General features: G+C 42.9%; 1 protein-coding gene and 1 long non-coding RNA gene across 4 annotated transcripts in view; one reads left to right on the plus strand and one right to left on the minus strand.

The window, feature by feature from the left end:
- Positions 1–1115: 1115 nt before the first annotated feature.
- On the plus strand, positions 1116–26075 carry LOC112544476 (uncharacterized). The gene is made up of 4 exons (XR_003087791.3): positions 1116–1178; positions 1760–1896; positions 20135–20197; positions 25939–26075. It is a non-coding gene; the product is annotated as an uncharacterized LOC112544476 (long non-coding RNA).
- The window catches only part of RSPH3 (radial spoke head 3), a 30064-nt gene continuing 12328 nt past the window's right edge, over positions 8600–26335 (minus strand). Inside the window, exons 6-9 of one of the 3 annotated variants that reach the window (XM_075924550.2) lie at positions 25927–26089; positions 24004–24090; positions 21085–21266; positions 8600–10986 (exon numbers count right to left, since the gene is read on the minus strand). In XM_075924550.2, the coding sequence (XP_075780665.2) occupies positions 21112–21266; positions 24004–24090; positions 25927–26089 (405 nt within the window). In that variant the 3' untranslated portion in view covers positions 8600–10986; positions 21085–21111. The other 2 variants (XM_089777312.1, XM_089777313.1) reach the window with 2 other exon arrangements.

Genomic DNA, 26335 nt, shown 5'->3' on the forward strand with positions numbered 1-26335 from the left:
AAGCCAATGGTGAATTTGGCCGTTGTTACAAAAAACATGTGCTTGTTATGAGTGACTTTGCCCTTTTTATAGCAACATTCTCTCTGTTGAAATGACATTTCTAAGGCTAGCCCTGTCGAATATGTCTGTAACCAAGATTATGACAAAACCTTGACTTGTGCTACCGTAACGGGTGGTGTCTGGAAATCTGTTTATGGTCCAGACAAAAATGCCCCATCTTTGCTAACACAGATTCACCTCCACCAGTTTTAGCAGCAATAAGAGCCCTAGTTTAGAGGAAGCCATTTATTGGTTATTGCCACAATTTTGAACATAGTAATTAGATACTAATTAGATTTGCCTTTTGCAGGATTAGATTACACGAGATGATATCCTGGCCTCAGCGAGGCTAATGACAAAACTCTCATTTGACTTTAAGTCAGGCTCTCGCCTATGGCACTTGAAAACACTGATAAGCAGCTGGTGGACTATGGCTCCCAGTAGGGCCCTTTCCAAAGAGGCTGCAATAGTGGGAACGTTGGGACATTTTTTCAAATAATATTCTGAGGGCAGACAGGGACTAAACAATGAAGTCTCTTTACAGTCTGACTCCCAGCCCACGTGTAAGGTATCCACCCCATTTCTCCCTCTGTCGTTGTCTATTTTACACTGTTCACTTAATTTCTTCTTAAGCTGGCAGGGAATAAATGCTCTTTTCCCCCTATCTCTGTCTCTGGGCCGAGTTGTAACTTCTGAGCCTCTCCCAGTGCCCACCCTTGGTTAGTTACTAACACTACTATTGAGAGGGAAGCAACATGAGGCAGCCTCTCCAGGGCTGCGCTCCCAGCCAGGGGGCTGCTGCTGGAGCTGCACTGGATCGGAGTCCTCCTCACTTCCCTCTGCTTCTGCGGCAGGAGCACCTGCCTGTCCTGCAAACTCGGCGCCCAAAGCCGCTGCTTTCTTTGGCCATCGCGCAGGCGCTCGCGCCGCTCCCAGGACACCGCCTGACCCCGGCGCGTTCCGCTCGCCTAGGGAGGGAGGGGCAGGGGCGTGGAACTTAACTTTGCCCTGGGTGCGATTGTGCCGTCACCCAGCCGGGGCGGCCAATGAGCGAACGGGATTAAAATAGCTCACTATAAATAGCAGCGCTTTGCCAGGCGCCGGCAGTGAGCTGGCGGCGATGTGCGTCAGGGGCTGGGGTAGGTGGCTCACCCCTACCTGGTGGGGGGTTAAAGCGACTTGCTCAAGCGCCCCCGGGCTTGCTCTTCATGCAATTGGAACGCAGCCTTTAAAATAAGCCATAGCCCCAGGCCGGATGTCCCGGTGTGATACTGTAACTATGCCCATAACATTGTGTTACTTGGGTGAGTAACCCAGAGACAATCACCAGCGGCTAATTATAGCCACAGCCCTTCTCTCCATTCACGGCTATTGCTGGGGGTAGCCCCTCCTGGAGGTAGCACGGTGGGGAGTGAAGTTTCCAGATGTGCAGAAACTGGCTGCGTTTTGGTTTATGTCCTGAATCATTTTTTCCCATAGGCAGGATGGCTCATTTCAGCTAACTTTACTTTTTGCCTTCTCTTAAAGAGCTTTATTTTTTTAAAATCTTTTTAAGGGAAGCCAGCACCCTATCTTTCAGCAAAAGTGTGTGCCTGGCAATGTTTTATCTTGCATAACGTGAATCCATATACATATTAGATTGGCTGTTAATAGCGATTGAAATGTAGTGAAACAATACATCTTATTTTCGTTTTCTCCTCTCCCATTAATTTGAATTTAGATAGCAATCAAAAATGGTTTCGTTTGGATTAATGACAAAGCCCCCATCCTTCCAGGAGTGGGAGCACCTCTGTTCCTTGGCAGAGTTCGTTGCAGAAGTGAGATTTTATTGCTTTATCTTCCAGTCCTAAAGATTCGGTAAATTGACTATTTGTACTAATTGGTTATCTAAGTGGCTATTTAAATCAGCCCTTTTAATGGGCGGAGATACCCATAATCTCTCATCCCAAATGGATCTGAAAGTTCTCCTCTCTGTTTAGTCTTCACCTATCCAATTAAATTGCATGAAGATAGCCCCACTGACATAGTATCAGATCACATACTTCCTCTAGGATGTCTGGTCATTCCTTATGAAGTAGGAAAGAATGCACTTTGTTTCTTGTTTCAGAAATAATCATGTAAAAGATCATATACTGTGATCAAATGATTTTATACACTGCACAAAACATTTTAAGGTGTTTCCTTTAGTTATAAATTTTAGGCTATATTTTTGCTGTTTCTATTTATTTAGAGAATGTAAGTGATTGCTTTATGTCTACAATAATTTAGATCAGAATTTCCATTCACATTCTTAGCCATTCATTGTCAACAGTACTTGCAGGCAGATGGTCATGTGATAACTGCACATTTGTTTCATAGTTTCCTTGTGCTCTGCTGTATTAATCTGTAACCACCTATTGTCTCTTGTCTTATATTTAGACTGTAAGCTCTTTGGGGCATAGACTGTCTCTGTTCCGTGTTTGTATGTACACCTAACATAGTCAGGTCCCAGGCAGGGGCAGATGACCGTTTTGCGAGGCCCCGGGCAGCATAATTTTGCGGGGCCCCTCTTTGCCACGGGCATGCGCAGTGACGCCATGCGCATGCACGGGGCTTTTTGAAGCACGGGGCCCGGGGCGGCTGCTCCATTCGCCCTGCCCTATATCCGCCCCTGGTCCCAGGCCATAATTGGAACTTCTAGGCACTACAGGTAAAACCTCTTTAGTCCAACACTCTCTAGTGTGGCAACCTTTGTGGTTTGGCATGATTTTAGTCACTTAACATGACTGATGCCAAATTTCCTATGGTCCCATAAAGCTTTTTACAGCCACCAGTCCTGGCTCTCGCTGTTCTGTGCTGTTATTTAGCTCTAATTTACTCCTAAATGTCCTAAATGTCTTCTAAGAGCCTACTAAGCAGTGGAAGTGTTGGTAATACTGCTAGACAAACAATACTAATCTCCTGTGTATTGGCAATTTCTCTAGTTTGGCACCAGTCAGGTCCCAACGGTGCTGGACTAAAGAGGTGCAACTTGCACCACAACGGTTGGGGTGGGGAGTGCGGAGAGACAGTGAACCAGACTGTTAACCCTCTGCATGATGGAAAGCGCTTTAATCTAAGGGATGAGGCAGCACTCCAGCTGTGCCTAGATTGGCAAGTTTTTCCGCAAAAGCAGCTGCTTTTGCAGAAAAACTTGCCAGCTGTCTACACTGGCCACTTGAATTTCCTCAAGAACACTGACGATCTCATGTAAAAAATCAGTGCTTTCTGCGGAAAAACTATGCTGCTCCTGTTTGGGCAAAAGTCCTTTTGCGCAAAAGCTTTTGCGCAAAAGGGCCAGTGTAGACAGCTCAGATTTGTTTTGCGCAGAAAAGCCCCCATCGTGAAAATGGTGATTGGGGCTTTTTTGTGCAAAAGCGCGTCTAGATTGGCACGGACGCTTTTCCGCAAAAAGTGCTTTTGCGGAAAAGCGTCCGTGCCAATCTAGACGCTCTTTTCTGCAAATGCTTTTAACAGAAAACTTTTCTGTTGAAAGCATTTCTGGAAAATCATGCCAAACTAGACGTAGCCTCCCTGTTTCAGAACCAGTAACCAGAACAGAGGGATAGCTCAGTGGTTTGAGCATTGACCTGCTAAACCAAGGGTTATGAGTTTAATCCTTGAGGGGGCCATTTAGGGATCTGGGATAAATTGATCAGGGATAGTACTTGGTCTTGCTGTGAGGGCAGGGGACTGAACTAGATGACTTCTCAAGATGTCTTCCAGCTCTATGAGATATATATATATATCTATATCTATTAAAAAAATAAATAATAAACTACATTTCCCAAAAGACCATGGGCAGAAAGCTCATGCTGCTGTCCCATATATCAGTGTTTCTCAAAGTGGTCTGAGAAACCTGCTAACTGGCCACTCCAGTGTGTTTACTTACCAGCACTGCAACCATGGAGTCTCATGGCTCCGGTTCACTGTTTGTAGTGAACAGTGGTAGCCTGGCCCTTAACTGCAAATGGCAAACTGGAGCCAATGGGAGCCTTGAGGCTCCATGGCTGCAGCGCCGGTAAGTAAACACACTGGAGCCATCAGTTAGCAGGTGAAACCACTTCGAGAGAAACACTGCCATATAAAATAAGTTTGGAACTGCAGCTTTCAATGGCTGTGATTTTGTATAACAAATTTAATATTTACAATACAAGCGACTCCCAACTTATGACCACCCGACTTACAACCCCCTGCATCTATGGCTGCCCTGCTCCAGCCCAGTGTGGCATCTCAAGCTCAATGTGCTGTGGACTACAACTCCCAGAAGGCAAAGCGGGCCAAGAATCCCCATTTATAACATTGCCTCTGCTGGAAATAAGGGTTCAACTTATGACACCCTGACTTACGATGATTCTACAGAAACCAATTAGGTCGTAAATGCGGGGGTCACCTGTAAATGAAATAAAGTTGCCTTAAAAATACATCAGTAATTACATTCTACACTTCTGCATTCTACAGCACCTTGGAATTATCCAAAATAACATAAATTGTAAAGAAGCTTCAGGGGGTAGCCGAGTTAGTCTGTACAGAATAAACTTAAAAACCAACAAATGGTCTGGTAGCACTTTATAGACTAACAAAACAAACATGTAGATGGTATCGTGAGCTTTCGTGGGCACAGCCCACTGGTCATCTGAAGAAGTGTGCTGTGCCCACGAAAACTCATGATACCATCTACATCTGGTTTCAACAAAAATTCTGGACACAGTTGATCTCAGATGAGCAGGGGGAACCAGCTGCAGGAGGAGATCTGGGGGCGGAGGGGGAACTGGCTGGTGGGGAGCAGGGCTGGCCAGGGGAGATTGAGAGTGGGGGAACCAGCCGGCAGGAAGCGGGTCTGGCCCGGTCACACACAGATCTTGGGGTGTTGCCCGTCCTGTGCACGGTCCTGCGCAGATGGGTGAGTCTGGCCCCGGGAATTCCATCTCGCCCTCCGGGAATCCATCCCGCCCCCCCCCCCCCCACTATGTAGTTGCGTACTGGCTGGCTGGTAGATACGCTCACGCTGTGTGAGCGTGTCTACCAGCCAGGCAGTACGCAACTACGTACTGATACTCGTGAATGATAATCATAAAACTTATTTAATTAGAAAATACCTGACATCTATATGTCCGGTATTTTCTCAATTTGTTTCCTGGACAGAAAGCACAAATACCAGACTGTCTGGATCAAAACTGGACACCTGGCAACCCTACATCTACATGTTTGGTTAGTCTATAAAGTCTTACCAGATCATTTGTTGTTTTTTAAATTTATAAATTGTATAGTTATTCAATTGTTTATTTACTTCACATCGAAAAAGCAAACCATTTCTAAATGCAAAAGTCCCCTGAAAAGATTGGGAGTCTTTTAAATGTTTCTTTTATTCTTGAATGGGTAGCACTTGCATGTTTCAGGAGTATTCCAGGACACACCAAAAAAACAAAAGAAAGTCTGAAGCAAGCAAAAAGAACATAATCATTTATGTGTGCCCCTGTATATATGTTGGCAATGATTTGGCTTTCCTGTCACATGTATTTATGTCCCCTTATCCATTCAGTTATCGGATGCAATGTTTTAAGTCAGTATTTAAGTACAAATAAATGATTACTCTCTAACTGGTTATAAATTCCTGTGTTTTGCTCTCCATATTTTTAAAGGAATAGTCATAGTCCTTTCTTTGTACTGTGTCTCCTCGTGCTCTCTCTCCTACAATAGCATAGGATGATAGGAGACTGCCAGTTACCACCGCCTTCTACTTGGGTTGTTGTGAATATTGCTGTTGATTTTGCTGTGGGTTAATGAAGAGCCTCTTTTTGATATCCTAGCCTGTTTCTGCAGTTTAGTGCACATGGTATGCCATATTCCCAGTCCAAAATAATCCTTTTTTCAAGCTAATTAATTCATATAATTTAATTAAGGGTATGTCTAGAGTGCACCCCTCTGCCGGCAGAGGGATGCAGATTAGGCTGGGCAAAATTGCTAATGAAGTAGGGATTTCAATATTCCGTGCTTCATTAGCATAAAAATGGCCTCCGCTTTTTTCCGGCATGGAGCTTTGTTAAAGAAAAGCGGCAGTCTAGAGGCTGGTCTATCGCTAAAGAAAGCCTTTTCCGATAGATTCCTTATGCAGATTTAGGACCAGAGTGACCTAATTAGTGGTACCAGCTGCTCAGTGCAATGTGTGCTATTTAGTGTGTGGTAGATTAACAGTCAGATACAGTTTGGTTTCCTTTGTGCAACAGATGTTCTTCAAAAGAGTCATTTCCTGATCCAACTTTGCTACCAAAGGAGACACTTACGATGCACAAATATTCTGGTGCTGATTCCACTGTACAAGTTGTTGATACTTTCCAGACCCAAAGATTTATAAGGAAGGAAAGTCCCAATATTAGTCTTCAGGAAATGGACCTGCACTGAGGACATTTGGTAACAGCTACTGGTTTTGGTACAGCACTTTTCCTTAGTTAATTATATTTTACAGAGGTTTCCACAGTTCCTCTGAATACCCCTTAAATCCTTCCCCATAAAGTCTTGAGAGTTGTCATGTATAATATTGGTGTTTTCAAAAGTATTAAAAAAGCCTAATTCAGCAAAGCAGCCCCCCAAAACTAAACTTACTCCCAGAGCAGAGGTGAAGTGAAAACATAATTTTGCTAGGAAGCACATTGTATAGCCCAATTAAAATTTAATACTGATTGACATTTCTTGTCTCAGATGGAATAACCTCTGTTGTTTATGATGCCCTAAGTCAAGGGCAATTTGTTTTTAATTTGGAAAAAAAATCAAGTAATTAGCATCTTCCCTTCAATTGTCATTCAATCAGCATTTCTTTAGAAAAGATAATGACAGATTTATAGAAGCTATAATCCAGAAAGTAGACGTTAATACAGACTAAAATGTAATTGGTAAAATATTTGTAGGAGTTAGTTCTGCAAGTCAGTCCTGCCATTGAGGCGAAATTATTTTATGAAACTTTTATTTGCATTGCAGATAATCATGCAAATAGTGACTTTGGCAGCTGTACAGAAGAAATATTTTCATATGTTCATGTGCAATTTCTTAAACATACAAATTTATCTACAGACATATCTATTGTGTTCAGCTCATTTCTCCTCAGATGAGCTAAGGTTTATAGTGGGCAAGGAGAAGAGAACTCCTGGTTTCTGCTTTAGCTTGGGTTACCCAATGTTCATCTTACTGCATTTCCTAGATACTGATTTAAGAACATGCTCCATGTTTGTGCTGCTATATGTGACTTTCTCCTTTTAAATGCCTCGTCAAAGAGCTAGAAGTGCTCATACACCACAAGTTGCTTTAGGAATGCACTGTTCTCATGTTAATATCATATTAAGATCCATAGTGTTTCCCTTGTAGCGTTTCACAAAAATGTATACTGACACCACCCTTACTTCTGAGACTGAACCCCCTCATTCTGTCAGGTCCAAAGTCAACTGCTTTTGGGCACTGTCCTGTTCAGTTGGTGGAAAGGACCATTGTGATTATATGTTAAATTGGGCCAGTGGTTAATTCCCCTCACTAATAAAATGTTTTGCCCTATTTCTAGTCTGAATTTACTTAGCTTCAACTTCTAGCTGTTGGATGATATAATATGTGTCTCTTCTTGAGTGAAGAGACTATTATTGAATATTTGTTCCCCATGTAGCTACTTATAGACTGTAATCAAGTCATCTCTTTACCATACACTGGAGAAGCTTGAGCAGAGCTATGAGAATGATAAAAGAATTAGGAAAAAAGCCCATAGTGATAGGCCCAAGGAGTTCGTTCTATCTATTTAGCTTAACCCCTTTAAGCTAAACAGAGAGAACTTGAGCCCATTACTATAGGCTTCCCCCCCCCCAATTCTTTAATCACTCTCATAGCTCTGCTCTGAGGCCTCTCCAACTTATCAATACCCTTCTTGAATTATGGGCAGAACTGGACACAATAGTCTACCAGTGGTTGGTCCAGTGCCAAATATAGAGGTAAAATAACCTCTATTCCTACTAAAGATACTCCTGTTTATGCATCCCAGGATTGGCTTGGTTCTTTTGGCCACATTGTGACACTAGCAGCTCATGTTCAGCTGATTATCCCTCATGACTCCCAAATCTTGAGAACTACTGCTTCTTGGCTAGAGGCCCCCATCCTGGAAGCGTGGCCTACATTCTTTGTTCTTAGATGTATACAAATTTACATATAATCATATTAAAATGGATTTTTTGGGTGCAGATCATTCTGACTCAGTGACCTGTCCTCTTCATTATTTACCATTTCCCAATTTTATATTGCCTGCAAACTTTATCAGAGATAATTTAATGTTTTCTTCTCAGTCACTAATAAGAGTGTTCAATAGCATGAGACCAAGAACTGATTCCTGTGAAACCCCACTAGAAATACACTCAATGATGTTTCCCCATTTACTATTATGATTTTAGACCTATTATTTTAATCCATTGAATGTATGCCATGTTAATTTTATATCATTCTAGTTTTTATAACTAAGATGTCAAACACCTTATAGAAGTCTACGTGTATAATATCAACACTATTCTCTTTATAGCCAAACTTTTAATCTCATCTTTCACAATACAATTTATCTTTAAAGTTTATTTGATAGAATCTATTTACTATTAACCCACACTACTTGCATTAATTATACATCCGTCCCTTAATTCTTTATTAGTCAAGTCCAGCATCAGCCACTTCATTATTTGATAGGACTATAATTATCCAGGTGATTCCATTTAATGCTTTTAAATAATTACACAGCATTAGCTTTCTTTCAATCTTCTGGAACTTTCACAGTATTCCGAGACCTATTGAAAATCAACATTAATGGTCTAGCGAGCTCCTCAGCCAGCTTTTTTAAAACTCTTGAATGCAAGTTATATGGACTTCCTGATTTAAAAATGTCTGACTCTACTAGCTACTATTTAACATCCTCCTGAAATGTAAATGGAATTTAAAAAGTGATATCATCATATGATATAACTATCATCTTTTTCTCCTCTTCAGGACTCCTTGTCCTAGTTTTGTCCCCTGACAACCCCAGGTCTGGCTCTTTTGTTCTCAGTGTTTAAATCAGGTAGCTTCTTCTACTATGTTGTTTAGGCCCAGCATGGAGAACACAGTAGAGAGAGAATCTGTGTTCTCAATTTCAGTACCTGAATCTAGCCTGGCCCACAGCAACTTAAGGTGGCAACTGAAGGGACAGTTCAGCTCAGCTCTGGATTGTATCACACTCAGTGATGACCAAATCTTTGGAATTTTCTGAGCCTGTGCAAACTGCTGTTTTTCATAAGCTTATAACTTGAGCACTTTCACAGAAACAGCAAAAGACAACTCCTTGACAGAAAAATCACCCTCTTCTAAATTTCAAGCCCTTGCTTCAAAGTCTGGGGATGCTAGATTTCTAAAACAAAATAAGTTGTCAGTATTTTTAATATGGGCAAAACCATATGTATTTCAATAGTCTCATTCTCAGAAGTAGCTGAATTGCTTTGGCTGAAAGTTTTTAAAAAATGGAGCCCGAAGCAGACATGACATGTAGAATTTCAGCCTGAACAGTTCAAGTCTGGCAAAGATATAAGCAACTGAAAACAGGATCAAAGATATAAGCAACTGAAAACAGGTACAGTTGGACACTATATATAGTGAAGTTCAGAAAGTGTGTGTTCACTACATCCAGGAAAATAGTGTTAAAATCCTATTCAATTAAACATTCAGATTAATTTATTTCACCTATAATAATGCACTTTTTGTATTAAAGGTCGATGATATTTTATTGAAATGTGTTTGTGGAAAGCAAGATTTTATATAAAGATCAGTATTACTTCCTAGAAAGGGTTAACTTAGAACATTCTCATTCAAACAGGGAAGGCTGGCTGGCTGCCCTAACAAATTATGTCACTCTTCCACACTATAGCTACTCACAAGAAGAGAATCAGAAATGGATGCTATTTTTTTTTTAGTTCAAATATAGCATATACAGGTGTTTTCCATTATGTGAATTTTCATAGGATTCATTAAACCAGTACTGTATTGAAATAGGATGGAATCTGCACAAATTATTAGCAGTCAATAATAGAACACTTATCGTTCCAGACTTTAGGATCAAAGAGAACGGTACATCATTATATTGAACTGTAGAAGTTTTATCATGGGAGAATTTTTGCAGCATCATAATGTATTTTTTCACCAATTCAATCTGAAAAGTTAAATATACTGTATTCACAAATACAAATTAAGCAGAAATGTCACTGTACCATCAATTGACCTTGGAAACAAAGATGGATTGTAATTTTCTTATAACTTTCCAAAATAATTTCCACCCTCATTACAGGGTAAAAAGCCAAGCACTGTTGGGCAGAGAAACACCCAAAGCTGACTTTACTGATAAGTGTGTTAGTTTTGCAGCACCATAAACAAGCACACTTAGTCACATTTCTTTTTAAAAAAATGCCATTTGCTTAAACTGAAGTTGGCAATACATCTTTATAGAGTTGAGTGAACTTGCTTTAGTTTCTTCAGCTGTGCATGCATGTACGCACTTCAGCATTTGTTAAGTAACAGGGAAAATGCAGAATGGACTTTAAGAATAAGATGTAATACATCTGCAATGGATATTTGCTTTGGATTTCTTAAGAAATATGATACTTATAAAGACAATATCCCCATATTACTGCAATGGATATAGTGAATTCATTAACTCTCTGTACAGTAATCCAAGTGTGAAAAGGATTAATACTAAACACTATTTATATTTATAATCATGCAACCAGTCTTTAAGTATATTTTATAGGATATAAAGCATAAAGCCTGTTAAAACTTTGCAAAAATAAAAATCTTCAGTTTATTGCTGCCTTCTTGGGACAATTTCCCAAATAAATTGAATCTTCTTTTCACAAATGATCAAGAGCAATCTTCTTAGGTACAGTAAGACCCCTATAAAGATTAAAAAAAAAACAGAGTTAATAATAAATTGCGATTTTCACTGATGTATAATGTTCCACCAAAGGATCTAAAAATAATTACACATTTTAATGAACCAACCCCAATATCCCTATGAAGCTAGGAAACAGAGAAACACAGAAGCACAGAGAGAATTATTCAGGGTCACGGAGGAAGGTAGAATCAAAACCAGAAACAGAACCCAGAGGAAATATCCTGTTCCCACTGATGGCAATGGTGTGTGTTGTTCAGAAATCACTTTGGGCACATCTACACAGCAGGGCTACAGTTGAATCAAGCTACGCAACTTCAGTTACGTCAACTGTGTAGCTGTTATTCATGGTAACCCTCATTTCATGAGGAGTAAGAGAAGTCAAAGGAAGCGTATTCTTCTTTCGACTTCTTCTTTAATTCGGCTTTTGGCCCTGTCTACACAACAGGAAGTCGAAAGAAGAATACTCTTCCTTTGACTTCCCTTACTCCTCATGAAATGAGGGTTATCATGAGTCAGAATAAGAAGTTCTCCAGCTTAACATTATTTTGAAATAAAGGCTTGTAGTGTAGACGTCCTCTTTGTTATTGTGGAATAATGCCACTTATTCTGAAATATTCAATTTAGTGATCAGTTCCACTGCCTCATTGCTCCTCAGACCTCCTGTCTGTGAAGCTATGATACTAAAAGATACAGTTCTCAATGTTACACCTTCCTGTCTCAGCCAAACTTAATGACAACACTTACATAACATGATACAACACACAATTCCATAATTCATAACCTACCTGCTAAGAAAACTTATTAACAATGTTCAATTAATTTCTGAGGTGTCTTGCACTGTTTCCTGGACTTGTGGAAACCTCCCTTGAAATATCAGCACTACTATTGCCAAAAGATAGTAATTTGACGTTCTGGGGTTTGGCGATCTCAGTCTTTCGTAATAACTCAACTCACTGCTTTGTATTTCCCTTCCTTCTGGAAACTGGAAAAGGTGTTTCTTACTCCTCAGTATGTGTTTAGTGTGATAATCATTATGATTGTGGAGCAATTTCATGTGAGACCACTGATCTCCACCCTAGATGAACACGACATCATTTTCAGGAAGCCGTGGCAGTACCCAGGCCCCCATATCAGGCTGTATTATTTTTGTTAGCTTTATCTGTCTCTTCATACTTCTGCAAAACTCCAGTTCCTCTGACATCGGCTTCTACTATTACAGGTATTCAAATTCTCAGTTTTCTGATAAACAAAATTTCTGCACATGACAAACCTATATTGTATTGGTGCCACCCTGCAATTTAACAGGGCTAAACATAAAGGAGAGTCTGACTCTGCAACCTTTTTTATTTGCTGCTTCATTATTTTAAGACCACTTTGCACCAACTTCTTAGATTGGGGATGGGGACCAGTGGTTACATGTCTAAACACAAACAAACTATGGTAAATTGCTTAAACCCATTTTCAGTAAGATATGGTCACTGTCAGATTTTACTATGTCAGACATACTATGCCTAGCAAAAACAGATTTGACATGTACAATCGCCTATTTAGTCATATCTTCTTGTCTTAGGTGCTACAATACTACAGATAATACAGGCAGTCCCCGGGTTACGTACAAGATAGGGACTGTAGGTTTGTTCTTAAGTTGAATCTGTATGTAAGTCGGAACTGGCGTCCAGATTCAGCCGCTGCTGAAACTGACCGCCAGTTCTGACTTACATACAGATTCAACTTAAGAACCCCAAGCTTCCCCAAGTCAGCTGCTGCTGAAACTGATCAGCGGCTGATTCCAGGAAGCCTGGGGCAGAGCAACTCTGCCTCGGGCTTCCTGTAGTCAGCGCTGGTCAGTTTCAGCAGCGGCTGCCTTGGGGACGCCTGGGGCAGAGCAGCTGGGGTGCTGCCGGGTTGGTCCAGTAGTGCACAGAGCGGCGCTGCAGGACCAATCGGCAGCGCCCCAGCTGCTCTGCCCCAGGGTCCAAAACAAAAGCCTGGTCTGCTGGGGGGGGGGGAGGCACACTAGCTGGGCCCCCCCCCCAGCAGACCAGGGAAATGGGGAGCAGAGCCGCAGCGGCAGCGGGGTGCCGCGCCTCTGAGGCTTTGCTCTGGCAAAGTCTCAGAGGCGCGGGACCCCGCCGCTGCTGCGGCTTCAGTCCTGGTGCCTGTGGTCTGCTGGGGACGGTCCCCAGCAGACCACAGGCATCGGGACTGAAGCCGCAGCAGCGGCGGTTTCCCGCGCTTCTGAGGCTTTGCCAGAGATGGTCTCCAGCAGACCAGGGGCACTGAAGCAGCTTACGAACGGGGCTTTCTCGCCCCGGAGCTCGCAGGTAGCAATCCGCCACCTCTACCTCCAGGGCGAGAAAGCCCCGTTCGTAAGTGCGGATCCGACATAAGTCGGATCCATGTAAGTCGGGGACTGCCTGTAAATAATCATAATCATAGAACACTAGAACTGGAAAGGATCTTAAGAGGTTACCAAGCCCAGTCTCCTGCCATCCTGGCAGGACCAAGCACCATCTGGATCATTCTTGATAGATGTTCATCTAACCTGCTCTTAAATATCTCCAGAGATGGAGATTCCCCAACCTGCCTAGGCAATGTATTCCAGTGTTTATCCACCCTGACACTTAGGAAGTTTCTCCTAATGTCCAACCTAAACCTCCCTTGCTGCAATTTAAGCCCATTGCTTCTTGTCCTATCATCAGAGGCCAAGGAGAACCATTTTTCTCCCTTTTCCTTATAATACTCTTTTAGGTACTTAAAAGACTGCTATCATGTTCCTTCTCAGTCCTCTCTTTTCCAAACTAAACAAACCCAGTTCTTTCAGTCTTCCCTTATAGCTCATGTTTTCTAGACCTTTAATACTTTTTGTTGCTCTTCTCTGGACTCTCTCCAATTTCTCATCTTTCTTGAAATGTGGTGCCCAGAACTGGACACAATACTCAAACTGAGGCCTAGTCAGAGCAGGCCTTAACCCTTGGTGCCCTGTCTGCTGAGTTGAAGGCTACCTATACAGAGGCTCAAAAGATCAGCTTGCTAGACCAAAAACTCAGCTCAAGAATTTTCTGGGAGAAGCATGTAGTAAATGTAGGTAATTGCTGAACAGGTGTTAAAAGTAGGGCTGTCAAGCAATTAATTGCGCTGTTAAATAATAATAAGACTCCAGCTGACCATGGGCTCCATGTTGTGCTGTCCCTTTGAAATGCCACCAATGCAACCCACATCCCCATCCGTGCCCCGGAGCATCAAGCAGCTCATTTTATAAACAGAAAGGAGTATTTCTCAATTGTACTCCAGGCCCTCGTGGATCACTGTAGCCGCTTCCTGGACATTTATCGGGCTGGTCCGGCAGGGCACATGACGCCCGCATCCTACGCAACTCCAGTCTGTTTGGCAAGCTGGAGGCGGGCACTTACTTCCCCCAGTGGGAATTTACTGTCGGGGATGTGCCCATGCCCACGTGTTGTGGGGGACGCAGCCTACCCCCTGCTACCCTGGCTAATGCGGCCCTACACGGGGCGGCCAGACCACAACCGGGCCCGGTTCAACGACCGCCTCAACTGGGCCCGCAACCAAATGGAGTGTGCCTTCGGGAGTCCGAAAGCCCGGTTCTGTTGTTTGCTCACCCATCTGGAGATGGGTGAGCGGAATGTCCCGGAGGTAGTGGCCGCGTGCTGCGTGCTCCACAGTCTTGTGGAGCAGAGTGGGGAGGCCTTCCTCCCAGCATGGATGGCAGGCGAAGGCCAGGCCTTCGAACAGCCTGCACAGCTGCCATCCGCCAGGCACACCATGATGGGATGCACATCCAGGAGGCCCTGATGGAGATGTTCTCCCAGGCCCCATAGTAGGGTCGCCTCTGTCTCTCTTTACATCTCCCTCTCATCCCCAACCCTTCCCTCCCCCTCCCCTTACTTCCCAATAAACAACCAACACAGTTTTTTTTGGAACACAATGTTTGAACTTTTTTTTTTTACAATGGGGAGAGGAGAGATGTAGGATGCGAGGGGGGAGGAGGTGCTTAACTGGGAGGAGGTAGCTACTGCTGGCAGGGGTGACCCCTGCGACTGCTTCTGCAGGGGCGGACCTGCACATGGGGGTGAGGCCACGTCGGGGCAGGCAGCACGGAGAGGTGGGCAGGAGGGGCAGGAGCAGGAAGGCCACTGCAGCAGCAGGAGGTACAGGAGCAGGAGGGGGCATTGTGGGAGTAGGAGGGGCAGGAGCAGCAGGGGTTACAGGCATTGCTATGGGAGGGAGGGCGGGTGCATGGGGCAATGTTATGCCATAATGTATGGTGTGGCCAATGTGCGCGGTGAGGGTGGAAATGGCATCTGCCATGCGCATACACTGGGCCTGGAAGGGGCCCCAGGCCTCCTGGCGCCACTGCAGGTCCGCCTCTACCCGGTGCGTGATGGCGACCTCCACCCGTTCGACGGCCTGCACGTGCCGCGGAAGGAACTGGTCCCATTGCCGGACCCGCCAGCTTGGTGGTTGGGTGGCTGGGGGTGCTGCCGCTGCCGCAGGGCTAGAGGATCCCCCGCTCCTGCTTGGTCCCGCTGCAGGGAACAGAAGAAAGGATGGGTCAGTCAGGCAGCCCCGCCACTGTCCTCACACCCCATGCCCTCCACCCCTGAGCCCAGGTGACACCACAGAAGTGTGGCTTGGGCCCACTCAGTTACCCCCCTCCCCTCATGTTGTATGTTTGCATACAGGACCACCCCTGAAGTAGGATCCTCCTCCATGTATTGTAACCACCGGTTTGTGTCCTGGCCCCTTGGGGGGGGTGGGAGGGCGCGTGTGTTGTGTTAACCTGTGGAACTCTCTGCCGGTGGAGGCTGTGAGGCTTTGGGCTAATCAAGGGTATGTGACAGGGAGCAAGATGAATCTCCACACAGTGCCTGGGAGCACATATGGCAGATGTGGTCTGGGTTCTCAGATCCCCATCATGTGGGATGTCTCCTGGACAGAACCAAGAGAGTGACTAGGGAGTGTACCATCCTTGCAGCAAAACTCAGGTGGCCCTAGGGCCGGCCTGAGCGCTTCCGCCCTCCCCCTCCAGCTAGCCCTCACACACGGTAGCCCAGGGACATGTGGCTGCAGTGAAGACTTCCCTTTGGGGGGCCAGCCAAGGCACCGGGAGCAGGCAAGGGGCTCAGTGGGGGCCACACTCACAGGGCTGTCATGCTGCGGTTTTCCCAGGAACAGCTGGCTGTGCCTCACAGCCAGGCATGGAACAATGTGCCGTTCTGTGTGCTGCACCTTTGCGGAGGTGTGGGCTCTGGCCTGAGCCCCTGGGGCCCTGGCTGGTTCTGGCCGGCATCCACCCTTCCCCTCTGGTCCCACTGAATGTGTGTGAGCAGCACAGTCCCATGCATGCCCTGGAGCTGCATGCCGCGGCCACGTGCCGTTCGGTCACCAGGCTGCACGTGGTTGCACGTGCTGCATACTGCTAATACTACACAGCGTGCAGCTCACGTGGCCTGAGTGACGCATTCTCTCTCTCCTCCTTCCCCCTCCGGGCGCTTGACTCCCACCCGCCCTTGTGAGTGCAAAGTGCAACACTCACTGGTGGATCCTTCCCTGGCCTCCGAGGACGCACAGGAGACATCGGGGCTACCGGAGGGGGCCTCCGCCTGGAGGGCTGCAGTGCTGCCCTCGTCCTCCAACCCCCTGGCTGGCTCATCTTCCTCCCCCGCCTCGTTGGTCCTGGTGACGGGGGGGCGCCTGCAGGTGTCCACAGGGACGGACGGTCCATGGGGTGCTGCCTGGCCCAGGATCCGGTGGAGCTGCTGGTAGTGGGGGCACCTGTGGGCTCCTGCCCTCTGGCCCTCACTGGCCTGGACATAGCCCAGGAGCAGCTCTTTCACCTTAGCCTGGACCTGCTCGAGGGTCTGGGCTGGATGTCCCTGGTGCGAGAGCGCCTGGGCCATGCGGTCAAAGATCTCCACATTGCGGCGATGGGAGCGGGTGTCATGGAGGGCCTCCTCCTCCTTCCACAGGTCCAGAAGGGCCTCCAGCTCCCCTGCGGACCAGGATGGGGCCCTTCATTTTCGGCCCCTTGGGGCCTCCTGCGCTGGGGGTGCGGGTGGCTGTTCCCCCCCAGAGAAGCCATCCTGGGCTGGTGGCTGTTGGGGACGGCAGCAGAGCCGCGTGGCAGAGCTCTGGGCAGAGGCAGCAAAAAAGGCTTCTGCCTCGTGGCCTCTGCAGGCTGCATCTGCCTTTAAGGGGGCTCGGGTTACCAGGAAGTCCGGAGCTGCCTGCAGGTACGGAGCATCCAAGCGGCCACTAGGGCTTTTTTCCGTTTAGGCTGCTTTTGCACAAAATGTCTTGGCCGCCTGTCTACACTGGCCTCTTGTGCAAGAACACTTGCGCAAGAGGGCTTATTCCTGAGCGGGAGCATCAGAGTATTTGTGCAAGAAGCACTGATTTCTTACATTAGAATGTCAGTGTTCTTGCGCAAAAACTCACGGCCAGTGTAGACAGGCAGCAAGTTTTTGCGCAAAAGTGACTGCTTTTGTGCAAAATCTTGCCAATGTAGACACAGCCAAGGGGTTTTTACTGAAGTACAGGTTGTACCTCTCTAGTCTGGCACTCTCTGATCTGGCAACATTGATAGCCCAGCATGATTTTAGTGAGCCAGGTATCTGCTTATCATGAGTGTGACCAAGTTTCCTGTCGTCCCATAAAGTTTACAGTCACCAGTCCTGTCTCTCACTGTTCTGCGCTATTATTTAGCTCTAATTTACCCCTCAATGTCTTCTAAGAGCCCAGTAAGTAGTGGAATTGTGGGTAATGCTGCTAGACAATATTGATCTCCCGTGATTTGGCAAATGCTCTGGTATGGCACCGGTTAGGACCCCAGGGTGCCAGACTTGAAAGGTTCAACTTGTATAGACAATCTTTTAAAACTACTCAAGATTCTGCTGTCCTGGCTTTCAACTCAAATATTCAACACATACATATGTGTTTTACTCATCTACTGAGCAGTCAGTTAAGTAGCATGCAATCAAATGTGCAGTAGCTCAAACTGTAGTTTGAGAGTCCTAGAGAATTGACTGGTTGGCTGCACCTTATTTTCAACTTCTAAATTTAATTAAAAGATAGCTAAACTATAACAAACACTTTTCAGTCTGACTTATGCATATGAAGCAATTATCTAATTGCTACAAGAATATTAGGATTCCAAAGGGAAGGGAAGGTAACGTGCAATTAAAGATTGAAGAGCAAGTGGTCAATGAGGCAGTATCTGCATTAAATGGTACTTCACACTATGAAACACTCTGAGAAATTATCATTTGGAATATACAATGTGCAATATTGATTTTTCCATTAGTGTTGAATTTTTAAAATTCCACTTTAAGATTTGGCCTAACATACTGACTATTTTAGCACAAAGTATCACAGAGAGGAGGAACAAGAGGTGAGAGTTTTGACAAGGTGGGTCTATTTTCATCAACACAGTTAATCATTAAACTGCTTTGATGCAGTGGAACGCAAAGGTGTTCTTTTAAGAAGCAATGTTCTACTTGGAATGTCAATATGTACCAGGTTACACTGGGCAGCAGTGCAGGTGCTTTTTGCCATCAGTACCTGGTACGTTTAACACTGAATTAATCAATAGGAAAGCACAGAATCATAGAACTGTAGGACTGGAAGGGAGCCAAAGAGGTCCAGTCACCGTATAAATAAAAAGAAATCCCAAGATAAAAGACTGTGGCTTTAAGTCTCTGCCAGTTCTGTGTGGATAAGAAGAATGAAACAAGGCTTTTCATTGGTAGAAGCTCTCTCAGGTAGATAAAGACTCCGAGAACTCAGGAAACGTACACAGAAATAGTCACTACTGCATCACTTTCCAAGATGCAGCATGCTCTCTGCCCAGAATTCTGCCCACCAAATCTGTACTGTTCATGTGGAATCTAGTACCATTGTTCATGCTAGATTGCCATGATCCTTATGCACCAGAAATGAAAGGGCAAGAATTGTTCTTACTGTGCCAGAAGCACCCTATAATAAGTGTAACTCTTGCACTTCCACTGCAGTCATATTCAATTTGTCAGATTTGGAATGCAGCAATTTTGATCAAGATTTCAGCATTAGGATTTTGTAATAGAAAAGATACTTAAAAGATATCGCCTCCTGTAGGGGATACACTAACAAATCTGACTGATTCTCTAAGTAATATGAGTCTAGTTCATAAACCAATGTTAGCGAAGTCTGGGGAGATTCTAGCAAAACTCACACACAACTCAAAATACAGGCAGTCCCCGGGTTACTTACAAGATAGGGACTGTAGGTTTGTTCTTAAGTTGAATTTGTATGTAAGTCGGAACTGGTACATATTGTAGGGGAAACACTAGCCAAACATTTCTCCAGAGCTCAGTTTTATTCTCCCACACCTCACTTCCCTCAGTCCTTTATTCTCAAGCTGAGGTGTCTGCTGAAAAAAGCCGCTCCACGTCACCCTGGTCTGCTGGGGGGGAGGGGGGGTGCTAGCTTCGCGTCTCCCTGGTCTGCTGGGGGGAAGCAGCTAGCGCAGGGTTGCCTCACCCCGTTTGTAAGTAGGGATCCGATGTAAGTCGGATCCATGTAACCCGGGGACTGCCTGTACATGACAATCGGGATCAATGCTATGAAGGATTTTACCCTGAATTAGGCTGCAAACTACAACTACCAATTTAATATGCATGTAGCCTCAGCCATTCATAGAAACTGAAAACAGATGATAGGATCGCATGTATAAGAGAAAAATATTTAACGAGAGATAACATTTATTTTAGTTTCCATGGTACTACTGACACCTAATGGTAAAATAGAGTAACTTTCAGCAAATGTATTTAAGCTTTTAAAAAGATATGCGCTATAAATTAAACTGCTTATACCTAATTAAATTATATGATAGCATTTATAGTTTCATAACCTTTGTTTGTAACAAACACAAAAGACAAAACACAAATGTAATTTACTCTTTCTTCTAATTTTACCACTGGCTGAAAAATACTTTAGTCCTCTCTTTTGAAGAATCACTAAAGAATTACATTGCTTTCTACATAAATAGTTAATTCCTATAATTTTAGCACTGTATACTTATCAAAACCAAATGAAAATTAATATTTTGCATGTTAGCATTTTAATATTTGCTCTTTGTTTCCATAGAAGACTCTTTTAAGATGTTCTGATATTAAGGGGTGTATGACATATCCCTCCAAAACATACCAGGTGAGAAACAGTGGCAACATTTCTTTCATCACACCAAGGCTCTGGTTGTTGGGAGGGCTGGGAGTGAATCAGTCCTACTCTGGAAGTACAGTTATTCACATTGGTTTATTAGCAATATATGCAGACTAGGCCCTGAGGGTTTTTTTTAAATGGAAAAAACAAAAACAAAAAATACATTTCCTATCTTCCACAGGGGTACTCCCTTTTCTTATGCTGGCCCCTCCCCAAACAGAAATACACACAAGATTTCCCTTATAGAGAAAAACAGCTCTTTACCTAGAAGCCTTTTCCCCTGATTCTACACAACCTTTTATAACTTTTATTGAACCAACTTTTGTTGCTCACAGAGGCAAGACACAGGTATGACTTTGTCATGATAGCTATATTGAGTCTTAAAGTGAAATAAATATGGAAGAATTGAGAGTTGAGGAATTTACATTCCTGCTTTGAGATTTAAATATTAGGACAATAGTATGCTGTACTGCAGCATGAAAACATGCAAATTAGAAATATTTGTTAAAAACTATCTATTAGTGTGAAGTTAATATAGTCTTCTTATTCCCATCACAGCCCCTTTGTATGAAGTGTCAGGCAGCACTAATTTTTCAATTTAAAGAACCTGCATTTGTGTAGGTTATATGGAAATGAAAACCCAACACTGAACTGAATGCAGTACAGAACTGCACTCACATCATCCTTGTTTGCCACTATTAACGTCTCTGCTTTCTTCTTTAGTCAAACTAAACTATGTCAATATTTGCTAAAATTATTTTGGTCTTCAACTAATCTTATTGTTTGGCATCCTTCACCAAGACTAGAGTAGGAGATATGTAAATAGCCACCAACACATCCTCCTTTGACTAGACCAACTGTTTATTGGCCATTACCTGATTACTTGATGTTTTGTTTGGTCTTCACTTAGTTTCAGGCTCCTGAGTTTCTGTTTGATGTGATGATTCTACCTGAACAGAGCCTCGATGAGATTCTTCTGTTTGCCCAGCAGGCTGAGTAGGTGCTTTTGGCTGATCAAATGCATCTAACCTCTTTTCAACCACCTCACGAATCAATGCTGAAATGACAAATATAGTTACCATAGGGCAGAGCAGGAGATGATTTCAGATATTATTGATTGACTCACAGGACAATAGTGAAATACAATAGTGAATGCAGAAAATTTTATCTAAGGAGGAAAAGCACTTACTAAGATTGTGATATATGTTTAGCCAAATTAGTTGTAGTTACCTCAAGACAATTACTTTAAAAGGTTCTGTTAAATTGTTTTAATATTCCTCCCCTCCCTTATCCAATGTTCCTCCATAATTGCTGGGCTATGCCAGGAATCAGTTCTAGTTAGGGACAGCTGTACTTAGTATCACTTTCATTATAACCCAAGATAGTAAATATTGAAGGCAAGGGATCCCTCCAAAGCAAGAAGAATTTAACATATTATATTTCTGAAGAGCAGCATAGTTAAAGATCACTTTCACTGAAAAAAAAAGCAACAACAAAACAATACTGTTTATTCTCTTAAAGATCAGTAAATACTACAAAGTGTGGGCTCACACTTAAAAAATAGCCCCAAATTAAATAAAAAGAGTTTGTATTTGTAAAACAGCACAGAAAATGAAATATAGAGGTGCCAGTAATAGCACAATGGCTAAGACTGAGTTGAGTTTTATACTTAATGCAGGGATTCACCCTCTCTGCTATGTATTTTCCCCAAAATTGCAGCACTTAATTTATTCGGCACTCAAAGATTTTCATTACATTTAGAAGTAAATCCATTAATTTTCAAGTAAAAATTAATTGAAAAAATAGATCCCATGAGAAGTGAAGAACTTTATTTGAGCTTTTATTATTGTCTCTGGTAGATACACAGTGCACTCTTCCTGTTTCAATTGCCTCTTCGGCAACTCAGCCTCTTTCCAAGTCACACACCCTGTGTGTGATCATGCACAAAACTCTTTCCAGGCTACACATCTACCGGGGCCCACCTTGGTTCCCTCTTACGTGTCCCTCTGAGTCTGTTCCCTTCGACTGTTTCCCACTCAGGATGAGAGTGGTACTTGCAGGGCTTCCCCTCCTGGAGACAGTGTCTTTCACCCTTATCTCAGGGTTTTATCTCAGAATCCCATAGGGTATGTCTAGACTGCATCCCTCTGTCAGCAGAGGGATGCAGATTAGGCAGGTCGATATTGCAAATGAGGCAGGGATTTAAATATTCCACGCCTAACTTGCATAAAAATGGACACCGCGTTTTTGCTGACTCTGCACTTTGTCGGCAAAAAGCAGCAGTCTAGAGGGGGATCTGTCGAGAAAGAAAGCCTTTTTTGACATATCCTGTAAGCCTCCTTGCAGGAGGCATAAGGGATCTGTCAAAAAAGGCTTTCTTTCTCGACAGATCCCCGTCTACACTGCCGCTTTTTGCCGACAAAGTGCAGAGTTGGCAAAACGTGGTGGCCATTTTTATGCAAATTAGGCATGGGATATTTAAATCCCTGACTCATTTGCAATGTCGACCTGCCTAATCTGCATCCCTCTGCGGACAGAGGGATGCAGTCTAGACATACCCATAGTACCCATCGATCTCACTAGGCTTGCCACATAGAGTTGTCCATGGTGCTGCTGTTCCCTCAGCCAGTCATTCACCTGGTCTTCATAGCTTCAGGTCTCCAGGGGGCACTGATTACTGTCTCGGGTAGCTCCTTTTATAGGGCCTTTCTGACCCCTGATTGGCTGCTTCTCCTGCAGTCATTCTAGCCTGCTTGGAGGATTTCTTTATGGTTTCTCTGAGCAGGGTATGGCAGTACCACAGGACCTCCCGCAGGGGGCCTCTGGACCTGGTCCACCACATCACAAAGAGACATATGCCAGAAAGGCTAAATGTATGTTAAAAATAATTTTAATCTAATCTGGGATCCCACATACTGATATGCATTAATTAGAAGTGTATGATTATTGCATGGTTTAAGATTGGTGCTTTAACTGCTGCCTGTAAAGGCAGACATTTAAAAAAATACTGTTTAGCACTGATGAGCCAATCAAGAATCAGGGACTGGTTCATTTATCTGATTAACTACTGCTTTAATTCAGAGGAAAGCACAGTAATATGACTGCTGAAGAGTCAAGCAGATGTCTCCATGAAAAATCTGATTAACACTGATCCAGATCACCATACTGATTACATCTAAAATTAATAATGTAAAGTTACTAGCCACATGACTTTTCAGCCAATCATGACCAAGATTTTGTCTTCCATTGTTATTCTTTCATTTAGGATGTCAACATTGCTACATGGTTGGGATAATTTATACATGTGAGGCTACAGGCCTTTTGTTATAAACAAGTGGCCTTAAACAATGTATACGCTTTTCAGTTTAGGGAACAAAAGAACATTCTGTTTGTTCAATGAAAAATTAAATACAAAACATAGTTTTGTTGTCTGTCAAATAAATATAAACTATGTAAATAAGAAGATAAAACAATATTCCTTAACCACTCTACTTCTGCTGAACATAACAGGAATCCTTGTCAAAGGCATTACTCATATGCTGTGTATTGCCAGTAGAGATGTTCTGCTGAAGTATGCATGGTATTTATATTCTTTTCACTGGAACAATAATTGCAAAACAGCAGTGTAAAGCAGGTCTGGGAATTGTCCAACCTGAAGAATAATTAAATAAACAACAACAGTAAAATACCATATCCAATTGGACAATTGCAACTGTTGTTAAAATGTCAGCTGGTTCTTTATTTCACAATAATCCTGCAGTTTTGGCTGAAAAAAAGTTAAGTTTGTAACTTACTGTCAAGCACTGTCCTTCCCAGAATCTTCTTCTCCAATGTCTTATCCACTTCTGCCATCACCCATGGAAGGAATTCTTTCTCAACATCTTTAAGATTTGAGGAGAGAAAAAAGGCGAAAGTATTTTTATTAATGATACATTATAGGACCTTAAGGTCTATTTTCCACATAATGTATTGTTGTTCCTCATTGTTGAATGAAACCTGGTGCATTAAAGACACCTGTCCCATAAAGATCAGGTTTTCCAAGGAACTGAGTCTCCTCAGTTGCCACTGACTTTAGTGGTTGTTGAGAGTGCTCAGCCCCTTGCACAATCAGATCCCAAGTTGGAAATGAAAAATTACATTTAGCTGATTGACAACAAGGTTTAGCAATTTAGCATAGCAACAATTCTGCTTTTAATTTGACTATATCCTGGCCTTTGTCCCATCCAAACTGTTTAATTCTCTGTGTTCAAGGTGTTTCCATATTATCCTATTTTACCAAGACAATCCTATATCTTGCCCTATTTGCAGGATATACATAAAAGACTGCCAGGCAGACTAAAAGCATACTGGGAGGACATGACAAAACTCTTTGGCTAGAAATGGAAAGGATGTGCTTGCAACAAAATGGAATGAGGTGCATTTACAGAGGGACAGATGAAGATAAGCTGGACAAAGGAACACAGGGTCTGCTTGTGCCCAGTGACTGATGCTGTATACAAACTTAGATATTTATGTACTTTCAGGGACCATGAAATGTCACTATGTTCAACACAGTGTTTCAGTGCAACATAACATTTGCATGTAATTGTCCTTAAAAGTGGCACTCTCGGGCAAATATAAGTTGCACATCATACAAGGTAGCTTGTAGCAAAAGTCCAAACAGAACTGTATTGAAAACTTTGGGAATACCTTACAAGTTGTCAACAATGGCAGCAGTTTACTTATTTGAAGTGCACATTGGTTTCACTGTATAAGTGAATTAAAAAGCAAGAATTATAGAACTGGACTCTTTTTAGACCTGACAGCACTCTTTTTTTTGCCAGCAACACTCTACTTATAAGTAGTCTTTATAAGATTCTGAGTGTTTGTTTCTGAGATAGACAGATCAAAGGGTTAGCCTAATTTATAAGTGCAGCACATGCATGACTGGACTGACCCACAGGAAGAACAATTGTTTGAGTTAAACATGTAACTGACATGATTTATTATGCCAAATTGTTAAACCCTCTGGACTTGTCATTTGGGACCAGAAAAAAATGCATTCCAATCACTGTGTTTGAATACCATGCACCTGAGGTGCATGAAACTAGTGGGCACTGGACTAATCTTTTCATGTCACAATCAATGAGCTTCTAGCATGATCCAAGCTGCCAGAAAGGGAATATTCAATCAGTACATCCTTTTTTTTGGAGTTTTTGATGCTCATGAAAGCTGCCAGATTGATAGCCATGGAATCTTAAGTCTTCCATTATTTGAAGGGATAAGCATAGGTACAACAGTGCTGTATCCTCATGTCTTAAAAGCTAAGTTTAGTGTCACCTCTAACCACCTGCAATCTTTAACAGGCATTTTAAATGATTCTCAAAAAATCTGAATTTGCTGAGTGTCCCACTTTATCACACCCACAGCTCAGGCTTATATTTATATATGTCCCCATTAACTTTCACTTACCACTTGAATTACATTGCAAGCTTTTAATGCATTGAATTTAGCTCTTTTCAATAAAACATAATTATTAGCTATTGGTATTACAAATATGATTTTAGCTGCATATAAGTGAGTAGCAATGTTAGTTTTAAAATTGACTTTTAAAAAATACCAATATGCCCAATCATGATAACAAATATCTAGATAACAAATACTAAATAATTGTGAATTTTATTATTGTTTTATGTGTTAGATTACATGCTTCTTATAAAGAAAAAAATAATACAAACCTCTTTCCACAGGATCATAGAAATATCCACTCTCACGAAGATTACTGAAGACTGAAGGAATGAGATCAGCCAGGTAACGCTGAGCAAATGCCCTTGCTGCAATTTTCTCTGAAGTCTCCTTCTGCTTTTGAAGCAATTTTGACTGTTGATTTTTGCGACGCTCCTGTCAAAAAAGAATATAATATATAAAAGTTTCAGCCTTCTCATTATTTCCAAAATCCAAAAAAGGGAATATTAGTAAAGCATGAACTAAAACATGCAACAAGTATATAAATTGGAAGAAGTTAGTAGTTTCTTGGATAAGTACATCTAATCACATGTAGTCTTCCTGTATGTGTGCACACCTTTCGGGTGGACAAAAATATTTTTTTAAATGGACGAACTGTATTCAGAACTACTGAATCCCCAA

The sequence above is a fragment of the Pelodiscus sinensis genome, chromosome 3 (assembly GCF_052426305.1).
Source record: "Pelodiscus sinensis isolate ZL-2025 chromosome 3, ASM5242630v1, whole genome shotgun sequence".
Lineage (NCBI taxonomy): Eukaryota > Metazoa > Chordata > Testudines > Trionychidae > Pelodiscus > Pelodiscus sinensis.